This window comes from Eurosta solidaginis, chromosome 2, assembly GCF_040869045.1.
Source record: "Eurosta solidaginis isolate ZX-2024a chromosome 2, ASM4086904v1, whole genome shotgun sequence".
Lineage (NCBI taxonomy): Eukaryota > Metazoa > Arthropoda > Insecta > Diptera > Tephritidae > Eurosta > Eurosta solidaginis.
In genome coordinates, this window is record NC_090320.1 from 59,346,128 (window position 1) to 59,369,089 (window position 22,962).

The 22,962-nt window shown below is 42.8% G+C and overlaps 2 protein-coding genes across 2 annotated transcripts; both read left to right on the top strand.

Annotated features, from left to right (window-relative positions):
* Positions 1-1,500: 1,500 nt before the first annotated feature.
* LOC137242150 (uncharacterized) lies at positions 1,501-2,830 on the top strand. Its single transcript, XM_067769513.1, has one exon. It carries the CDS (start codon positions 1,542-1,544, stop codon positions 2,607-2,609), a length of 1,068 nt encoding a protein of 355 aa, XP_067625614.1. The 5' UTR covers positions 1,501-1,541; the 3' UTR covers positions 2,610-2,830.
* Positions 2,831-17,877: 15,047 nt separating this feature from the next.
* Positions 17,878-19,719, top strand: LOC137242151 (uncharacterized). Its single transcript, XM_067769514.1, has 2 exons — positions 17,878-17,957; positions 18,288-19,719. The coding sequence occupies exons 1-2, from the start codon at positions 17,925-17,927 to the stop codon at positions 19,590-19,592; spliced, it is 1,338 nt and encodes a 445-aa protein (XP_067625615.1). The 5' UTR covers positions 17,878-17,924; the 3' UTR covers positions 19,593-19,719.
* Positions 19,720-22,962: the final 3,243 nt, after the last annotated feature.

Genomic DNA, 22,962 nt, shown 5'->3' on the forward strand with positions numbered 1-22,962 from the left:
ACAGTTCTTGGTGATCGACATCCCTATGAAGCGAAGCATCATAGATGCAGGCGCCTAAACCTCTCAGCCCCATAATCGGGCGGTTTTGAGTTCGGGTTAGCGCTCCCACCAACGACGAGGTGCATACTATAGTAAGGGCTAGTATTTACCAACAGGACGGAGTTATTTTATTGGAGAAATCCCGTTACCTAATAAGAGTTTTCTTTTGTTAGTCAATCAAATTCTGTTAGCACTGTTGACACCTTTTGAGGCTTTTATTGACAGGCCAGTTCAACTTAACCAAGCTAAGTCTCGTCTGAGATCCATGTAGAATTAAAAGGATCGCATAGTCGCCCAATATGGAGCATGGCGAGGCGAATATATCGGGGACTCAACTCAATTGAACCAAATATTTCACATATTTATCAAATGACCTTCGGGCGACTCCAAGATGAAAAGTATTAGCAGGCATTGGATCCTTAGCCGACAAAGGACTGGAAGGTGTCAGCCCAAAATCTTCAGGTATAAAGGAATCGATATAGATATAGACTTCCATATGTCAAAATCATCAGTATCGAAAAAAATGTGACCATGTCCGTCCGTCTGTCCGTCCCTTAATACGATAACTTGAGAAAATATTAACATATATTCATCAAATTCGGTAAACGGGCTTATCTGGACCGAGAATAGATTGGTATTGAAAATTAGCGAAATCGGAAGATAACCACGCCCACTTTTCCGATATCACAAATTGATAAACATGGAAAAAATTTAATAATTCCAAAACGAATACTAAGGTAATGAAATTTGGTAGGTGGAATGGTTTTATGATGCAAAACATAAATCCAAAAAATTTTGTAATATGGGCGTGGCACCACCCACATTTAGAAGAAGAAAATTTGGTTCCAACCCCTGTCTCTTCTCTTTGCGTGGTTCTTTTATGCTGAGGTTTTCATAGTTCTCAAGACCTGCTTTTTGTGAAACAGGTGGAGAGTCATGAGTTTATGCGTATACTCTGACAGCGAAAGTACAACAAATTAAATTGATTCGCGTTAATTCACACTATCAACGACCATGTCTTCGGCGACCTTATTTATGACGTGGACGTGGAAAATTTCGGATATCGGATATCCACATCGACGGCATTACGCTACCCCGATACCTTCTCTTACTCTTTCTCTTTGCCTTTTTTTTCTCTTTTGCCTTTCTTTTTCTCATTATCTCTCTCAGTTTTTTCTCAGTGCCTTTCTTCTCCTTTTCCTTGTACTCTAATCGTTTCTTCTTTCCCTCCTTCTATCAATATCGTTGGTACTCTCTTAGCTTACTTTAATCGAAGCTACTTTAATTGGTGAAATTATGAAATTATCAGCTGACCCTCGTATGTGGCGTCATTCCGGATGTAAAGCGGAAGAGCGGTGTTTTGTTACTTTGTTTACAAATTGAGGCTTCTGCAGATGGTCGTGACATTTGCTCAGTTTTAAAAATTTTACTTCTCCAATTCGCACATTATACTAAATTGCTACAATCACAAAATTAAAACGAAAAATTGCAACAGTAGTAAAATGGCAACAAAAGTGTTAGCAATAATTATTGCGGTCGTCTGCCTAAAGAGTAATGCAAACGGCAATGAACACTCACTCATTCACGATACCTACGAGCAACTTAAAGATAATACGATTTCGAAATGGGATGATCTGCACAATGAAATACGACAAGGAGATGCGATCACCTACGAACTTGGTACACCGAAATATGAAATCTTAAATCCAAATGAGCCACTCGAAATAATTACTGCTGGTCAACCCGGTTACTATGAGAGTCTCAGACGTTATGAGCAAGATGCAGAGAGGGGAGATGCGATCAGTAGCCAGGCGATTAACAACAAAGATGAGTCAACTCAAACTGCGCCTGAAGAAGCAATTGAAGCGCGCTCAAACGAAGGAAGTGCTAACCAAATACCACAAAAAGGCAAAAAGATAAAGTTTATTATTTTGAATGCTCCAAAAAGGGATAAAAGTAGCAAGCTGTATTTAGGGATGACAAAAGCAGATGCACAACACATAGAGATAAAAGATGAAGAAGAACTTGCAAGTAATAATCAAACAAGTGTTGAGAGTACAGAATACGCAAACGAATCTAACAATTATACACAAATAGAAGAAGAGGACCAATCGTCAAAAAAATATGAGGCTCTAGACTTGAAAAACTCAATAGGTTCACGTGAGCTAAATGATATAAATTCACAGAAATCCAATACAACAACAGATCAACCATCACTACAAAGCGCAGATGAATCAACATGCGAACCCACAACAGAATCTGCCACAACTAACTTTCCCAATGCTACAACTGAGGCAACAGCTTATCAAGACGTCCACAATGCGTCTAGCGATGAGCAAGCGGAAGCTGTGCCTAATATACCTAAACCAATCGAGCAAGAGAAAGCTGTGTCAGTTGGAGTACCACTTAACTCGCCCCCCTTATTCCTCGCATTCGGTACCAGTATGTCTGATATGATGGGATCTTTGCCTAATGAAGACGCTGAAATGACTTATAGAGTTCTACCACAAACACCGCCGCATATAAGGGATTTCGATTATTTATATCGTTCGGCATTGGCATCTACTTGATTGGAAAGGTGTTTAAAGAGTATATGGACTTATTGAGAAACAATTTCTTCGTGTGCTTTCTTTTGCCGACATAGTACTATGTGACGATAAAATGAAGGACACGAAAAAAATGTTTTCTCAGTTCAAGCCCTAGGCTTTACAACTATAAGACATCATATTTGTGTTTAAGTTTTAAAAAATAAAAAAGTGAAATAAAGTACATTAGTGTGTGCAAAAACTTAGTTCAGCACTCTTTGTCGCGAATTGAAGGCAAGAACTTCCTTACGCAGAAATCCATTCATTCATCTTAACTGGCGCCAAGTGTGAGCACCAAGGAAGACCAAGTCTTCCTGCGCCTGCCCCTCTCAACTCAAAGGGGATCCTACCCTTTCTCTGCTTCCAAAAACGATGTCTGGGCCGAAGCTTCTTCGTCCATTCGCATAACATGATGTGGGCTTTTATTCGTTCAACTATGTCCATATCTGCGTAAAGGTCATACCACCTTCAACACAATGTTGTTGTTATTGTAGCAGTGCTTCGCCACACCTAACAGCCGCGACCGATCACAAATTGTCATCAATAGCCTCTAACGGGAGTCCAAGGAAACTTGCTGTTTCAACAGGGGTGGACCATAAGGAAAGGGGTGTTATAGGCGGTGGTTCCACATTACAATTAAAGAGATGGTTGGTGTGATGTGGGGACACATTGCAAGCGGGGCATACATTTTGTATGTCGGGGTTGATTCTGGATAGGTAAGAGTTTGACCTGTTACAGTATCCAGAACGAAGTTGAGCAAGAGTGACACGCGTTTCCCTGGGGAGTATGCGTTCCTCTTCCGCGAGTTTTGGAAACTTTTCTTTGAGTACTTGATTCACCGAGCAATTCCCGGCATAAATATCCGCCGCCTGTTTGTGGAGTTCACCAAGGACCTGCTTGTGTTTTTTCGCTTCATACGGCTGGGTTCTCAGGTGCCGTATTTCCTCAAAGTGCTTACGGAGATGACTCCCTAAGCCCCTAGGCGGTGCTGGCTCATCAATCAGATGTGTGTTGGGATGCTCAGGTTTCTGGGTATTCAACAGGAACTGTTTGGTCAGCATCTCATTTCTCTCCCTGATGGGGAGTATTCTCGCCTCATTACGCAGATGGTTTCTGGGGACATAAGAAGACAGCCCGTGCCGATTCTGAGAGCAGTATTTTGGCAGGCCTGTAGCTTCTTCCAGTGGGTAATTTTTAGGCTTGGCGACCATATGGGTGACGCGTAGCACGTATTCTGGCTAATTACTTTGTATGTAGTCATGAGCGTTTCTTTATCTTTTCCCTAAGTACTGCGAGTGAGCGATTTGAAGATTTTGTTACGGCTCTGAATTCTCGGAACAATTGCGGCTGCGTGCTCACCAAAATGTAGATCCTGATCAAACGTCACACCCAAGATTTTGGGGTGTAGGACAGTCGGTAGCGTAGTGCCATCGACGTGGATGTTCAAAATGGTCGACGTTTGGGACGTCCATGTTGTAAATAAGGTCGCGGAGGATTTAGTCGGTGATAACGCCAGGTTTCGCGAGGAAAAAAAACTGGAGAGATGAGGGAGGTAGCCGTTTATTCTATTGCATAACTCATCGATCTGTGGGCCTGGGCCTGTGGCAATTATTGTGCAGTCATCGGCGTAGGAAACGATTGTGACTCCTTCCGGTGGTGAAGGTAGCTGAGATATCCAGAAATTAAACAAAAGTGGGGATAGGGCACCACCCTGTGGCACCCCTTGTTTAATTCTTCTTGGTTCTGATGTTTCGTTTCTAAATTGCGCGGATGGCTGCCGACCACCCAGATAATTTGCGGTCCACCTTTTAAGACATGGGGGAAGGGTAGACCCTTCCAGGTCTTGCATTAACGAGCCATGGTTGACCGTATCAAAAGCTTTTGATAGGTCTAGCGATATGAGTACTGTTCTATGATGGGGGTTTTGATTTAAACCGCAATTTATCTGGGTGCTAATGGCATTTAGCGCGGTGGTAGTGCTATGGAGTTTTCTGAAGCCATGCTGATGACAGGCGAGCTGCAAATTTGCTTGGAAATAGGGGAGCAAAATGGCTTCAAGCGTCTTTGCTACTGGCGAAAGGAGAGATATCGGGACCACCTTGGCCATTTTCCATTTTTCGGGTATGACAAAGGTGGAAAGAGACAGGTTGAAGACATACGCTAAATATTTGAAAGCCTCTTTCCCTAGTAGTTAAATGAGAAGGTGTTACTCACCGATTTCTGGGTACGGTTGGTTGGGGAATGGCTCCCTTTTGGTGATGTGGATGCAGTGGCTGGGCATGGCAGTACTGGCTCCCTGGTGGCGGCGTTGGTGGTTCTTCTCTGCACGATGATAATTGCGGCAGACGCTGGTCTTCTTTAATTAATATAGTTGTACGCTGATTGATCGTCGAACTCTGGGCAAAACCAAATTGATCACGACGACGGAAGTGGTGCCTGGTGATTCTGGGGGAAGATTCTTATAGGGCGGCCACCTTTGGCTTGGCATACACGACGCACGGAGGAGTGTGAAGAACAAAGATTCTGTATTCAGCACTATTTACCTTGACCTCAATCAGACGTTTTGATTTTATTGAGTCAACGAATTGGTTTATGACTGCTAACGCAATTTTATTTCACACTTTTACAATTTTAGCGAGTTATAGCAATATACTTCAATTTAATTGGTAACTTTACACGCGCTTATTTGCGATGTTTACAATAATAAGAACAATAGTATGGAGGCTCAAGAGAAAATCAGATTGATTTGCATCACAAAAGAAACTTTTCACAACTATATGGAACTTTATAAAAAACCAATAATAATAAATTTTGCAAAACGTACGGAGATTGTTCAGCTGACAATGATCAAATTTTTGTATGTACATTACCAAAAAGGTGGTGGTGTTTTGACAGGTAGCGATCCTGCCGGATCGCTACTATGTAATTGCGGTGAATTCCATTTGGTGGATTTGCGCGGTGGAAGCTGCCACACGTCCATGAGGATACCCAATGGGAACTTTAAAGGTAGATACAATGCATTGATTCTAGGGGATAATTCGATACAATACAATTCAATAATCGAATACAATACAAGACACGGGATATATATAAATTCATAGATATACATATATAAAAGGAGGGAGACGGGACGGGTGACAGCCTACACCGCGTAAACATCCTGGGCCGCCTAGGCGCACTAAGCGCCTAATGTTTGTTTCAGCTCCTGCAATGCGCGTACTGCTTCCTGGATCAGGATCTTTCCAACCTTTTTTTATACATGGATGTGCGGAAGCCGGTGGCGGTGCACCGGATGGTACGGTCTCCAACGCTAGGCCGCGGGGTTGGATGCGTGGGTGGTGCACGTCCTTTGGACTGTTGACGACGACGAGCAGTGCGACTTTGAACGGCGGGATCGTGACGGCGCTGCTCCGGATGACGTGGTTGCCGAGTTGCCTGTTGTGATGGTGCGACGTACGGCGGCTGTCGACCTCCGGTCTCCCGGTGTAGCAATGTATGGTGAGGATGCCCGCAGAGCCGATAGCGTTCGGTGGAGGTGCACTCGTTGGTGCGATGGGACAGCGTCAAACAATTGAGACAGTACTGGTGTGCCCTAGCGACTAACGTACGTTGTTGCGGCTGCATAGTTGGGAAGACAGGGCACCTCAGGAGTGCGTGATGCCGCATGCACAATCGGCACTTTCGATAATCCGGCACTGCCTCGTTACGTTGCGAGCGGGCCGCGGGCACAACCACTTGCGATGACAGCGAGCGTCGGGGTGTTGGAACCGGAGGGCGCTGACGATCCATCTGTCGGAAGAGAGCATATAGATGTATGTTAGGTTTACGCCTGAGAAGACGCGTTGAGTTAGGGACTGCCTGTGAGAGACACGGGATGATTCAGTTGGGTTCTGGAATAGTGTCGATATGTACGCTTAGTGGACTGTAGTTGGTTCGGGAGATGATAGGGGACCATGGGGATCTGAGTCGGGCTCCGGTGGTGGCAGAAAGCACAATTTTGTCAGCGGCCTGGTGAGAACACCGTTTTGAGGGCGTACGTCGACCACTCGTACGTGTCCGTCTCTGCCAGGATGAGTGCTCCTCACTCTACCTAGACGCCATTCGGTGGGGGGTAAGTTGTCTTCCTTAATGACGACTAGATCGCCGACTTTTGGGGGAGGTTGAGCGGTTTGCCATCGGTAACGCTTGTCCAACTCCATGAGATAGTCATTCTTCCAGCGCTTGCTGAATTGGTGATGTAAAACTTTCAACCGTTCCCAACGGTTGATCATAGAGAGGTGTTCATAGTTCGGTTGGGGGATGGCGAGAAGGGGTGCGCCTCGGAGAAAGTGGCCAGGTGTGAGGGCGGTGAGATCCGCTGGGTCCTGAGAAAGCGGGGAGATAGGACGAGAATTGAGAACGGCCTCGATACGAATTAATAGAGTCGAGAATTCTTCAAAGGTGAAGCTGTGTGTTCCGGCGACCCTTTTAAAATGGGTTTTAAAGATTTTGACGGCAGATTCCCATAATCCGCCCAAGTGGGGTCCGCTGGGGGTATAAATTTCCAATCGATGCCTTGTGGCGCATACTTTCGGACAATATCTGTCGAGACTTCGTTGAGGAAGGTGACGAACTCTACTTCAGTAGCTCGCTTAACACCAATGAATGTTGTACCGTTGTCGCTCATCATTTGTCTCGGGTACCCTCGACGCCCTACAAACCGGGCAAAGGCAGCGAGAAAAGCTTTACTGGTGAGATCCGAACACAATTCCAAATGGATCGCCTTGGTGGTGAAGCAAACGAGTGTTGGAGATCGGAGCATCGAAGCTTTTATTTGGAACGGACCGGCGAAGTCTACGCCAGTAGTAGTGAAGGGGGCGCGAAAGTGCATCGTTCGGGGGGTAAAGCTGTCATTATTTGGGATTGCGTTTGTCGCTTATGGATGGTGCAGACTTTACATTGGAAAATACATTTTTTCAGCTGAGGTTTGAGTCGGGGGGTATAGAATTTCTGCCTCATAGCTTGTTGCAGGAGGCGGAGGTCCACATGGAGGAAGCTCTCGTGTAGAAACCTTATATAGAGGGAAGTAAATCGAGCCTTTTCGGAGAGAATGATGGGATGACACTCATTGTAGGTCATGTCGGCGTTTACTAATCGTCCGTTGGCACGGAGAATCCCGTTTGTGTCCAGGAAGGGGTCAAGTGCCAGTAGGGGACTTCGCTTTCCGATTGGTTTTGAATTTTCGAGGGAGGTTCTTTCGCAAGCAAGGAGTCGGGAAAGCCACTCTGGACCATTCCACCATAGCGATGAGTTAGCGAGATCCTCGGGGCTGCATCCTCTGGTTCCAAGATCCGCGGGGTTGTCTTTGCTTCGCACATGTCGCCAAGGGACATTTCCAACGAGGTCTATAATCTGCGCTGTTCGGTTAGAGACGTATGTTTTCCACGAGTGGGGTGGCTTTTCCAACAAGGCTAGCACGATTTCCGAATCGGACCACATGATTAATTTTTTTTGGCTTAGGCCGAGATGAGGTTGGCCTACTGCGATTAATTTGGCTAATAAGAGCGCTCCGCATAGCTCCAGGCGAGAGTGGACCTGAGCACCGACGGTACTTCTTAGGTACAGGGTTGCGCAATAAGCCTTTTCTGAGGCGTCGCAGAATCCGTGGGGCTCAACTTGTTGATCGGGCGTCAAATTCATCCATCGGGGTATATGGATGGCTGAGATAGAGGGAAGATTTTGAGAGAACTGCGCCCATTTGGCTAGACGGATGGGTTTGACCTTCTCGTCCCATTCGGTCCCGTCTAACCACAATTCTTGCATGAGCATCTTCGCTTGGATCATTATGGGCGTCAGCCACCCTGCGGGATCGAAAAGTTTCGCAATGAAGGAGAGAATTTGCCGCTTCGTGGCTGCAGTGGATTCCGGATTTGAGTCGACGGTATACGAGAATGTATCCGTTAGGGCGTTCCACTAGATGCCCAGGGTCTTGGCGGTGCTAGTCTTTTTGAACTCGAGAAAGTTTGTTTCCAGCAGATCAGTTTTCGATATTTTTTGGAGGATGTTGGGATGGTTTGCCGTGATCTTTTTTAGGGGAAAGCCGGCTGAATTGAGAGCGTCTATAGTCTCTGTTAGGGATTGCTCGGCTGATTGGAGATCATGATTGCCAGATAAAATATCGTCAACATACGTCTCGGATTTTAGTATTGGGGCTGCGAGTGGATGGGAATCGGCTATATCTTTCGACAGCTCGTGTAGAGAGCGAATAGCTAGGAAAGGCGCACAGTTAAGCCCAAAGGTAACCGTTTTTAACTTGTAGTCCTTTATTGGACTGTGTTCGGGGGTTCGGAATATTATCCGTTGGAATTTGGCGGTACATTTTCTCGACATCGCCATTAAACACATATTTATATGTTCGCCATTTCAACAACATAAGTCAGAGAGCGGGTTGGAGGGTTGGTCCGGTACATAAAACATCGTTAAGGGAGTGGCCGGAACCCGACTTTTTAGAGGCGTTGAATACAACTCTGACTTTTGTTGTCTTCTTGTCTGGCCTTACGCCTGCATGGTGAGGGAGATAGAATGAGCAGTATTTACCCAGGGATTCTATTTCATTGGGACTGCATTCTTCCATGTGGCCTAGGGACAGATATTCTTCGAGTACCTGGTCGTATTGCTGCTTGAGATCGCCCTTTTTTGAGAGAGTACGTTCCATGCCGTGGAACTCTCGTAGGGCTGCAGTACGGGATTGACCTAGCTCGATATCGTTCGGGAATGTTGATTTAAATGGGAGCCGAACCATGTATCGACCGTCATACATGCGAGTGGTGGTGCTTTGATAAAATTCTTCGCACATTTTATCTTCTGGGGTTTCCACTCGCGTTCTGGGTATTTCTTCGATTTCCCAGAATTGTCTTAGCTGTTCATTCAGCTGGACATTCGTCACTTCCCACGCTTGAGAGGAGTGTGATCCGATCTTTTCGGGGGTTTGACCACTTATTATCCAGCCAAATATTGTGTTTTGTGCTAGCAGTGTGGGCGAGATTTTTTCTATGCCATTTAGCATGATTTGAGGGACGAGATCGCTGCCTAACACCAGATCGATTTGGGAGGGATTCTGAGAATTCTGGTCTGCTAGCTTGAGGTGTGACCATTTACGCATTTGGTCGTTATTTAGCCTGAGTGTTGGGAGTTGCCTAGTAAGCCGAGGTAGCACTATTGCCTGGGCCTTTATTTTCACCTTGTGGTCATTTGAGACTAGGGACAGTGAGCATAACTTGTTGGAGGTTTGTACTACTCCGCCTCCCATGCCCGATATTTCAAATAGGGAGTGGGTATATGGGAGGCCTAGCTTGATTTGAGCTTTTGATGAGATGAAGCTACGCTCTGACCCTTGATCCACTAAGGCTCTGAGCCTGAAGTAGTCCCCTCGGTGTTCTATGGACACTATCGCTGTGGGGAGAATAATCTTGCTATCATTTTCTGCATGCAAAGATTGGATGCGGGCAGCGTTTGAGGTGGTGGGAAGTTCCTCGTTGGGATCTGGGTTGGTAACGTTCTGACTAGTTGCTACTTGAGCTGTTGTTTTCCAAGGGCCATTGTTTTTATGACATACTCCGGCGTCGTGGAGGGTGGAGTTGTGGCGACCTTGGCAGTAGAGGCACGTTCTTGTGCTTGTGCAATCTTTTAAGAGGTGGGTTTGGACAGGCAGTTTTCGCACATATTGTTTTCTCTCACGTATTTTTTCCGTTCAGGGATTGCCAGCTTTTTGTAATGCAAGCAGCTTTGTAGCGTGTGGGAGGCCTGCTTGCACATTCTGCAGGCGTAGATTTGTTGATGCTCGGCCACATGAGCATTTGTGCGATTTTGGGTATAGTTGCTGTTCTGCGGGGGGTTGCGGCTTTGGTTTTGGGTTTGAGCCTGCCTGAACTGGGGATTGTTCTGACTTGGGTAAGGCCTTGAGAAGTTGGTGGAGGGTGGATTATATCGGGGTTTGGCTGGTCGCCATTGATCCACCCTTTCCACTATCTCGTAGCGAGTAGGCAGAAACTGAGCCATTTGGGACCAGTTCGGTAGGTCTCGTCTGGAGCTTAATGATTGTTCCCAAAGCGCAACAGTATTTTCTGGGAGCTTGGACGTTACTAAATAAATTAAAATGGGATCCCAACTCTCTGTCGAGACTTGTTGGGGTGCTAATATTTGGAGGCAGTTGTTTACAGAGGATTTCAATCTTTGGATTTCTTCGCTGTTTTCCGATTGAATCGCTTTTAGATTCATGAGAATTCGGATTTGATTGTCGACCAGGACTCTTTTGTTTTCATAACGGGATTTCAGGGCTTCCCACGCCAGAGCAAAGTTGTCATCACTAAGTGGGAATAGCTTTACTATCTGGCCGGCTTTTCCTTGGGTCTTGTACCTGAGGTGGTACAGTTTTTGGGCGCTCGAGAGTTTGGGGTGGTTGATATAGACCGCCGTGAACATGTCATGGAAGGACGGCCGATGATCATAACTCCCGTAAAATACTTCGGTGTCACAGGGGGGTACTTTGAGGTGCATCCCGGAACTTTCTTGGGGAGTGGTGGTTGTAGCGGGGACGGGATTGCTTAGTACCCTTAGCTGGAGCTGATCGCCTATTCTTGCCTTTGTGTCTTCATATTCTATAAGGCAGGTGCGGTATTTATTGAAGGCTGAGGCCTTAAAGTCGTCGGGAAGGTCGTTGTCATCTGACTCTACGACGGCGTCATATGCGCTCTGTACCCTTTCCAAGAACACATCGATATTTTTGTCTTTTATTTTTAGGGATGCCTCGGTGTTATCTTCGATCAGGGTTGTGCCGAACCGAGCGCAGTAATCAGTAAAGAGATCCGTTTCGGATATAAATGTATTTTCGACCACGCTAGCCATTCTGAAGAGAGACTTGCTTAATTTTACTTTAGCTATTTTGGTTATTTTGGAGATTGCCGAGTGTTTATTTATATGGGAAAACCAAAGGGAGAAGTTTTCCTATTGGTCGAGAGTGTAGTAGGCTTGGACCAGTTATATTCGATTGGGGGGGACCAGTTGGGATGCGCGGTAGAATTTACTGCTGGGTAATTCAAACTATGTGAATGTGGCCAAATTTGCTGCTGGGCATCCCGAGTAATACTGATGTGGGGATATGTATTTATATTATACCGCAAGGGACACAAGTTAACTTTGTGAGAGTATGAGTGGGATCTGCCGGTTTGTAATGCACCGCTTTTATGTACGTTTGTATATGGTGGTGGGAATATACATATAAATTTTATGGCGGGAAAAATGTATTTTTGGCGGGAAAAGTGTATCTGGTCGGGAGCCGCCAAAATTTATTTGGGAAGGATATATTCAATATATGTATATTATATTACAAGGGGCTGGTTTCGTCAATGGCGACGAAGGACCATTAGTTAAATGAGAAGGTGTTACTCACCGATTTCCTGGTACGGTTGGTTGGGGAATGGCTCCCTTTTGGTGATGTGGATGCAGTGGCTGGGCACGGCAGTACTGGCTCCCTGGTGGCAGCGCTGGTGGTTATGAGTGGTGGTTAACGTCGTGCTGCCTGTCGTAGGTTCTTCTCTGCACGATGATAATTGCGGCAGACGCTGGTCTTCTTTAATTAATATAGTTGTACGCTGATTGATCGTCCAACTCTGGGCAAAACCAAATTGATCACGACAACGGAAGTGGTGCCTGGTGATTCTGGGGAAGATTCTTATAGGGCGGCCACCTTTGGCTTGGCATACACGACGCATGGAGGAGTGTGAAGAACAAAGATTCTGTATTCAGCACTATTTACCTTGTCCTCAATCAGACGTTTCGATTTTATGGAGTCAACGAATTGGTTTATGACTGCTAACGCAATTTTATTTCACACTTTTACAATTTTAGCGAGTTATAGCAATATACTTCAATTTAATTGGTAACTTTACACGCGCTTATTTGCGATGTTTACAATAATAAGAACAATAGTATGGAGGCTCAAGAGAAAATCAGATTGATTTGCATCACAAAAGAAACTTTTCACAACTATATGGAACTTTATAAAAAACCAATAATAATAAATTTTGCAAAACGTACGGAGATTGTTCAGCTGACAATGATCAAATTTTTTTACATACATTGCCAAAAAGGTGGTGGTGTTTTGACAGGTAGCGGTCCTGCCGGATCGCTACTATCTAATTGCTGCGAATTCCATTTGGTGGATTTGCGCGGCGGAAGCTGCCACACGCCCATGAGGAGACCCAATGGGTACTTTAAAGGTAGATACAATGCATTGATTCTAGGGGTAATTCGATACAATACAATTCAATAATCGAATACAATACAAGATACGGGATATATATAAATTCATAGATATACATATATAAAAGGAGGGAGATGGGACGGGTGACAGCCTACACCGCGTAAACATCTAGGCTTTTAAGCATCGGCATGGCTATGCCGTCTGGGCCCACTGCTTTGGATGGTTTAGCGTGACCAATGGCGTCCTCAACCTCTTTAGCGGTGATGGTGATTGGTGACGCGCTGAATTTGTGTTTATGTACGTGTCTGCTGGCCCTCCGTCTATATTTGTCGACCGTAGAACGCATTATATATTGTCGGCAGAAAGCGCTCGCACATTTTTTCGCATCCGACAGCACTTTATTGCCAAAGGCGATGGAAACTTTGTTTTTGTGCTTAGGCGGACTCGATAGGGACTTTACGGTGGACCAAAGTTTACCCACACCGGTAGAGAGGTTACAACCTCTTAGGTGCTCCTCCCATTTCGCCCGCTTGTGTTCATCCACAAGCAATCTGATGCGTTGGTTTATATCCCGTATTTGGGGGTCGCCTGGATCAAGCTGTCTTATAAGGTCACGTTCTCTCGCTAAGTTTGCGGCCTCCGTCGGGAAGTGGGGCCGAATTTCGGGAATTCTCCCGGAGGGAATGAAACGTGCCGAGGCGGATTCAATTACCTTGCGGGAGGCACGCTCCCCTTGACGGGCATCAGTCGGGATAGAGAGGGCAGCAAAGATGTTGTCCGATGTAACTCTGGACAAGAGTTATTCTCCGTTTGATTTCTAAGCAGGCATTGTTTATGCTGTTATTGCTGGTTTCCATATAAACGATATCTTTCATAGTCAAAAAATGTATATATAATGCATCAACAGTGCTGTGGCTACCAAGGCTCGGATACGCCAACTCTTTTGTGCATGATAGCAACTACTTTATTTTGTGTTCATTTACCGCAAGATCTACTTTTCCCTCTTTATCTAAGGCCATTGACATCAATATCTTTAGCATACGCTAGCAATTGTACGCTCTTCTAACAGATTGTGACATAATGGTTTATTTCTGTTGCTAGAATTGTCTTCTCCAGCATACGGTTGAAGAAGTAGTCGCCATGTATGAAGACTCGGTTGACTTCGAGTCGCTCGAAGAAGTCCTTCTCTATCCTTACAGAGCTGATGGTCTCAATGACATTTAGCAAAGCCTTATTAACTTTGCACGGAACTTAAAATCAGATATAGCTGTCAAACGCTGTTTTGAAGTGAAGTAGACAAAAAGATAGTGTGTATCTATTCTCGTGAGTCGTCTCCATGACCTGGTGCATCGTGAAGATCTGGTCGTTAGTAGATTAACCAGGTTTTTTCCACAGTACTCTAGATAGAACTTTATACACGATATTAAGACAGCTGATTCTGGCTATCAGCGAGGTTTTCTATATCGCCTTACTTTCCAATTGGATCGAGCAAACTTAAGTTTCAATCTAAAGGCATGCGCTCGTTCGATTATATTTTTCATCGGAGGTTATGCATGCCCTTTACCGGCATGAATCAGAACTTCAGGGAATTGAATATAATAGAGAAAAGACCAGTCTGTCGTTAAACGCAAGCCTGGAGTTGGAACCTCTATGTTAAAACGCCTTAAAATTAAAAACCCTACAGAACGCCTCAGATGCGATCAATCATTTTAGGGGATGTGATTTCGGGGCTTTTCCCTGAAATGACCGAACTCATTTATGGAAGAGATTCGATGCCCGGCTAGTGATGCCCCCGCCATGATATTAAATTCATGTTTGGTAGCTTTAACGCCAGAGTGGGTCAGGAAGCAGCCGTTGGTCCGATGGTTGAAAAATTCAGCCTCCGCGAATACAAATGTGGTAATCTGCATCTCATAAAAATCTTTATAGTAATAATATCTAAATATCCCGATCCCTGCTCAATATCGGAAGCTCTTTTATTCCAATTCTTGAAGGTAATAGGATAGCCAAAAGTCTCTTTCGAAATTTCAGGTCTCTGGGTAATCAGAAAGTGCCTTAAAACTCGAAAGCAAAATTTCTAAGTTCGGACCATTTTTTTGAATTTTCACGGTGCCTGGACAGCCCGATAACTGTTATCCTTTACGTTGCATTATAATGGGGTTGTGAAGTAAGTTCTTACTTTCAGGAATCTAGCTCTACGGGAAGTTACTCAAAAAGCGGTCCAAGATTCCACATGTTGTAAATGGACTTTCTAAATGATGTACATTTGAACGATTTTCCGACATCCCTTGTCAAATTTGGTTTTCACACAAACCGGACAAATATCTCAATGTTTGGCCCATCTAGAAAACTCTTTTAGCCTAGATATTACAACGTATTAGAATCCAAATCTTCGTTCAAAGTTTCAGATCCTGAAAACACGAAAAAAAAAATTCCAAAGTTTTAAGAATTTTCACGAGCCTTGGACCACGTTTTTTCTCCCTCACGTCCAATTGTCACTGGTTTCAGATATGTGCTTCAAGTTTCAAGACCCTATCTTGCCGAAAAGTTATTCAAAAATTGATTACAAGAGCCTCCAATTTTGTATGGAAATAGGCGGAAAAACATCGAACGAAACTATTATAAAAGAAGTACAAACAAGTAAGGAACGCTAAGTTTGGGTGTAACCGAACAGCACATACTCAGCTGAGAGCTTTGGAGACAAAATAAGGGAAAATCACCATGTACGAAAATGAACCTAGGATAACCCTGGAATGTGGTTGTATGGCATGTGTATCAAATGAAAGGTGTTAATGATTATTTAAAACGTAGTGGGCCTTAGTTCTATAGGTGGACGCGTTTTCGAGATATCGCCATAAAGGTGGACCAGAGGTGACTCTAGAATGTGTTTGTATGATATGGGTATCAAAGTAAAGGTATTAATGAGGGTTTTAAAAGGGAGTGGCCCTTAGTTGTATATGTGAAGGCGTTTTCGAGATATCGACCAAAATGTGGACCAGGGTGACCCAGAACACCACCTGTTGGGTACCGCTAATATATTTATATATTAAATACGACGAACAATATTCCTGCCATGATTCCAAGGGCTTTTGATTTCGCCCTGCAGAAGGTTTTCATTTTCTTCTACTTCCATTTTACAAAGTTTTTTCTAAAGTTATATTTTGCGTCAATAAACCAATCCAGTCACCATGTTTCATCCCTTTTTTCATATTTGGTATAGAATTATGGCATTTTTTTCATTTTTGGAAATTTTCGATATCGAAAAAGTGGGCATCATAGTCGAATTTCGCCTATTTTTAATACCAAGATAAAGTGACTTCAAGTAAATACGTGAATTAGGTTTAGTAAAGATATATCGATTTTTGCTCAAGTTATTGTGTTAACGGCCGACCGGAAGGACAGACGGTCGACTGTGTATAGAAACTGGGCGTGGCTTCAACCGATTTCGCCCATTTTCACAGAAAACAGTTATCGTCATAGAAGCTATGCCTTTACCAAATTTCACAAGGATTGGTGAATTTATGTTCGACTTAGGGCATTAAAATATTCTAGACAAATTAAATGAAAAAGGGTGTAGCCACGCCCATTTTAAAATTGTCTTTTATATTTGTGTTTTGTTGCAACATATCATTACTGGAGTTTAATCCTGACATAATTTACTTATATACTGTAAAGATATTAAATTTTTTGTAAAATTTTTTTTTAATTGGGCGTGTTCGTCATCCGATTTTGCTAATTTTTATCTAGAACACTTATAGTAATAGGAGTACCGATCCTGCCAAATTTCATCACGGTATCTTCAAAGACGGCCACCGTGGTGTGATGGTAGCGTGCTCCGCCTATCACACCGTATGCCCTGGGTTCGCACCCCGGGCAAAGCAACATCAAAATTTTAGAAATAAGGCTTTTCAATTAGAAGAAAATTTTTCTAAGCGGGGTCGCCCCTCGGCAGTGTTTGGCAAGCGCTCCGGGTGTATTTCTGCCATGAAAAGCTCTCAGTGAAAACTCATCTGCCTTGCAGATGCCGTTTGGAGTCGGCATAAAATATGTAGGTCCCGTCCGGCCAATTTGTAGGGCAAATCAAGGTTAGCACGACGCATATTGGAAGAGAAGCTCGGCCTTAGATCTCTTCGGAGTTTATCGCGCCCTAAATTTTTTTTTTTTTATTTATCTTCAACGACTGCCAAATTACAGCTTGCAAAACTTGTAAATTACCTCCTATTAAAAGTGGGCGGGGTCACGCCCATTTTCCAAAATTTTACTAATTTTCTATTCTGCGACATAAGGTCAACCCACCTGCCAAGTTTTATCGCTTTATCCGTCTTTGGTAATGAATTATCGCACTTTTTCGGTTTTTCGAAATTTTCGATACCGAAAAAGTGGGCGTGGTTATATTCCGATTTCGTTCATTTTAAACAGCGATCTGAGATGAGTCCCCAGGAACTTACATACCAAATTTCATTAAGATACCTCAAAATTTACTCAAGTTATCGTGTTCACGGACAGACAGACGGACATTAATATACTCTGTGAGCTCTGCTCAGCTGAGTATAAAAATAGTTCCTTCTCCCAGCGGCACAGGTATTTGGAGGCAGATGAATTGGTAGACTACCACTAAGTAGGGGAATACCAGTCATTCATGATTATAGTAAACGGATCTTTGATGGCTATCGAAAGGAATATGAAAACTGTATTTCTCCACAGCGCCGATATCTCGAAATTTGTTTTTTCCCATAGCTTGATTATATAGAGCATCCCTAATATGTGTTTTATGTACAACTTATGATATAGGAAGTTGATACAATTTGATATTTAATATTTTAAAGAAGTTGTGTGATATTTGTAAATTTTTAGGTGTAATTAGTGTGACAAACGTGCCCTCAACCAAAACTATTTACTGGTACAACCTACCAAACAATTTTTGAGCGCGTGCTAAAATTTTACCAAACATTTTTTTTTTTTTTGCACAATGAACGGCTTATAAAACATAATGCATTAAAAAATAGGTTTTAAGTAGAATATGTAAGCCGGCGTGGAGTACACGTAGTAATCAGCTTTGCATGAAAAAAAAAAAAACAAAAATGCTGTTAAAGGTAAATTGTTAACGGACTGGGTCACTAATAACACTCAAACACCCAACCCAACACCACTTCCCTTCATTATACGTCAGCACAACCTGTAGTAGGTCTAGCCACTGCGCTGATTGCGTTATCGTCAATTATTTTACATAACGGCTTTAACGAAGTTGCTATCGTTGCACTAACCTACTTATCAGCCATACGCCCATTTTGCGGTCAATCACACAACAACATAACGGGATATGTGAAAGCCCACTGCATATTCATATCTGTGTGTTTTTTTTTTGTTCGCATTCCAATTTTTTGCATTCACTTTATTAATTTTACTTTCTTTTTCGATTTCAGTGTGTATCAATAAATTTGTTGTTGCTGCTTTGTGTAGTGACACTTACACCCGCTGCTGTTGCACCGAGCTATCGTCATTTCTGTCCACAATGTGAAGAGGAAGTGTGGGAAGAGGTACCTTGTGATGAAATTTCAAAATGTACCACAACTACAACAACGACCGCAAGTCCAATACTGCTGACAGTTCCAACAACACCGCAACCTTACACAACATCGCGTCCGTATATTTTAAAACAACCGGCACCAACACAAGCACCGTTAGCTTACATACACAATGTCACAGCTAATGCAGCCAACACTCCCTCCACAACTCCTAGCACTTACAATCGTTGCTATTGTGAATGTAAAGTTGGCTGCAAGGAATTTTGTCGTAAAGTAACGGTAGATGGTGCAACTGATAAACAAATCACACAAATCTCAAAAACTTCACATCGTTTACCACATGGTAATATTGAAACAGATCATGTTCATCTGCACCGCTTCGTACCAGATGCTGCGCCAGCGCCATATAACCCTAGCATTCACGCAGCATCAGCTGTTGTAACAAACGCACCCCTCATACACAAAGTATATCCAATTGAAACGAACAACGAACATGCTGAACCTTATGTACAATCAAATTTAGCTTACGAAGTGCAACCAGCATTGCAGCAACCACCTAACCCACAGCTGGCACCACAACTAGCACAATCACTGCCACCACATGCGGTGTTACCACAATCACAAGCACACGCAATCCCCGTATCGTACTCTCAGCACGCGCGTGCCATTTACGAAAATCCAAAGGACACTTACACATATCCAGATGTATTAATGGATGCTAGTTATTCCGTTGATGAGCTGACTCGTCTTTTACAAATGGAAAGTCTTAATAAAGATACGCCCATAACATACGGTCAACCAACTTTGTATACACCTGCATACAACGCTGCTCATAATAGCATACCGACAGCTTCAAATACAAACGGCCTATCTTCAGCTTCCTCTACTCTACACAATCCTATTTCACAACCATCTTCCCCGGCTTCGAATCAGGCATCTCTAGAATCCACTGTGGCACAAAAGCATAAGCACAATTTATCCCTTCCCCATTATGAATCAACGAACCCCGGCTGTTCATCAGTTCCACAATATGCAAACTATATTGATAAGCATTATGAAAACAGTGATCACCAAAGCTCGCCCTCCTCAGACCAACAAGCCGCATATGATAATGAAAGTAGGCATTACAGGAGTTCAGACTCGGACAACACATACCAAGATCGTTTAGCTTCGCATTCCTCATCCCATACCATATCATATTGATATTATAGACTCAAACCTATGACCTTTAGATATAAGTTTAAATATAATTAAGCATATACTGTACCCGAAAATACATACATACATATATACTTAAGAATTTTAATAATAAATGAAAAAGTTCAAATTATTTGTATTTTCAAAATGTCTAGCAATTCATAGTTGTTGGTGTGACTTTAGCTCCGAGGAATCATCTTATTCATGAACTCTGTTGAGGATATCAAAATCTAATCTGTATAAGCTCTTCTCTTGCGAAACACATAATAGAGCTCTATCTTAGATATGCATCTTTTTCTTCTCAAACCTGTTACCATAGATGACGAAATTTTGAGCTGGGGTGAAGTGAATCAACTCAACCCATTGAGAGATGTTACATCGTAAGTGTTGAATTTTCCGTCTGTAGAACCAAAGACCTACTCTTTGCACATATGGGCGTTAATGTGGACAAGCTTGATTTGTAGCCGTCGCGGAGACAATCATCGCATGTCTTTTCTAGTTTGTTATGTCACCATATACACGTCAGCCTCATCATCATTTAATGCGTAGTGACAGACCTGGAGGTAATGTAATGCTGCCTTACGTTATCGACGGCCTCAACAAGCCGTGCACTTTTAATTTACTTTGAAAGAGTCCGGATATTCGAGGCATTGAAGTCTTTAAACCTTTTTCCGTATTCGTCATCAGAAAAGTACTTGTCACAGGAACCTTCTCTGCTTTATTAATAAAATCAGTTTTCACGTAGCTCGTCCTAAACCCGATGAATGACTGTGCAAATTTCATGAAACCTTAAGCCAGTTAGACTGCAGTGGTTTCTTCGAGGCACTCTTACTTTCTGCCGCGACCCCAGGTGTTATACGAGTTGATTAGCGCATCTTCTTTCGGTTCGCCCTGCCTGAAATATCGTTTAGCTACGAAGAGGTTGTTGTTGTTGTTGTATCAGTGCTTCCCCCACCTAATAGGTGCGACCAATCACGAATTGTCATCAATATCCTCTAACCTACGACGCAACGGCGCTTCCCAAGGCAAGTCGGCTCTATGTACCGGAGCGACTCGGGATTTTTCCCGACCAAGGACTGTCATTTCAGTGTAACCCCATTTAATCTGTTGCGTCCCTCCCACAAATTGTCTACGAAGAGGCCCTTTCTTCCTTCTGACTGAACTCATGGTGTTGCTCGACGAACGTCATTTTGCACAGCCCTATGAGTTTTGCGTGGTATGCAAACTCAAACAAAGTGGCATATAGGCAGCCTCCTTCTAGGCATATTGTGTTCAGTGGAATCAGGTCTGAAGCGGCAATGAAAGTCCAATCAGTTATCAGCGTATTTAAATATCTCCTCAAACCACTCATCATGAAATTGTTGGGCTAGAGGTCAGCATCTTCCCAGGGAGCTTCATTCCCTCCACAATGTAAACGCTCTCCAGATATATGTAGGTTAACAAGTTGCAGTATTCTATAGGTTCCCGTGAAATCTTTAGTTTTTCACCTAAGTTTGTGGTAAAATGGGGCGGTAAATCGATATGCTGTGTTCTGTGAAAATTCCTGGCTATGGGCTTCTTCTTCCTTTTGGAAATATAAGAAGGCTTATTGAAGGTACTGAGAAGTTTTATCAGTGTTGATGGTTCTTTGCCTAATATTAGTATTTTAGTATTTAGTATTTATTTATTAAGCCAATTAGAATACAAAATCTTAGAGGCTAAGTAGAAATATGTGGTAACAGTAGGCAAATTACTAGTATAAATAAATGGCTTACTTATAAAATGGGTTTATTGTATTTAAAAAGCGCTCTTTTGAGCAAGAAAAATCTATTTCCAAATATTTTAAAATTCTATTAAACTCAATCAAGGTTCTAATAATTGGAGCATTGATTGCATAAAGAGCTTTGAAAAGACGAACATTGAAGAATTCAGAGTTCCTAAGCGCTCTGGCAGGAATGTTGATGAAAATCCTCTCAAGGGGCATTGGGCAGTCAGTCGCACCGCGAAAAACGTCAAAAATAAGCGACAGCGACAAAATTAGTCTCCTGTTCTGCAGTGACTTTAAATTAATCAATACCTGATAATACGGCGACCAAATGAAACAGGCATACTCAAGTTTAGAGCGCACAAGCGCTGTATACAAAAGCTTTAGCGTGTAAGGGTCAGTGAACTCCGAGTTATGACGTCTAAGATATGCAAGCATGACATACGATTTCGAAATGCAACGATTAATATGGTTTACGAAAGTAAATTTGGAGTCAAAAGTTACTCCCAGATCTTTATTTCACTAACCCTTATAAGGGGCGAGTTAGATAAATGGTATGAGGTATCAATGACATTAATGCGTTTTGAAAAAGTTATATGAAACATTTTAAGTTAAGAGTTAACCGATTGCCATTACACCATGTACTTAAATTATCAAAATCTAATTGCATCAATTAAGAGTCATGCTGACTGTGAATAAGTGAACAGATTTTTAAATCATCCGCATATAGTAGAAACCTAACTGCGTCCGGGAAGAAAGCCATGTTGCTCTGCACATACAATATTCTTAACGAAAAAAAGTAATTTTTCTTGGATTATGCATTCAAAAAGCTTTGACGTGGCGGAAAGTTTTGAAATGGGTCTGTAGTTGCTAATATCATTTTTATTGCCACTCTTAAAAATAGGTGTAATAAAAGCCAGTTTCCACGCGTCAATGAAAGTACCGGAGGAAAGGGAACTATTAAATATAAATAAAAGGGGATAAACAATAGCATCGCACTGCTTAAATAAAATTTCTGACAGACCATCAACATCGGTATTTGATGACTGTTTAAGTCGAGAGATGCCACAAACGATATCATCAAAAGACAGTGCAAGATTTCCAAAATTTATCGATGGTTGTATGTTGAAACTAATGTCATCACTATTATCATGGTCCGACGCGAAGTTGGCCATGAAAAACTCAGCGAACAGATTTGCTGCATCAGCTGGAGTATCAACAGCTTTATCGCCAAGGAAGAGAGAGGAGGGAATATTCGACACAGATGTTTTCGAGCTAACAAAATTCCAAAACGATTTTGGATTTGTTTTTAAGTTTTCTTCAAAACTTAAAATGTAATTTCTGTGCAAAAATTTATCCAGGCACGTGAACTTCCTTTCAAACTATTTATACTTAGCGAAGAACACCATATTTTTATTATTTTTGAATTTGCGAAAAAATGTATTCCTCAAATTTCGAATTTTCATCAAGGCTGCGTTATGCCAACGAACTTTATACTTCTTTTTGGAAACCAAAGGAATAGACCGTTTACAGATGTCCACAACAGTAATTTTAAATATCTCGAAAGAACTGTTAGTGTCTAAGTTGTGAAACAGGCTATCCCAATTAATTTCCAGAAATAGATTGTTCAGG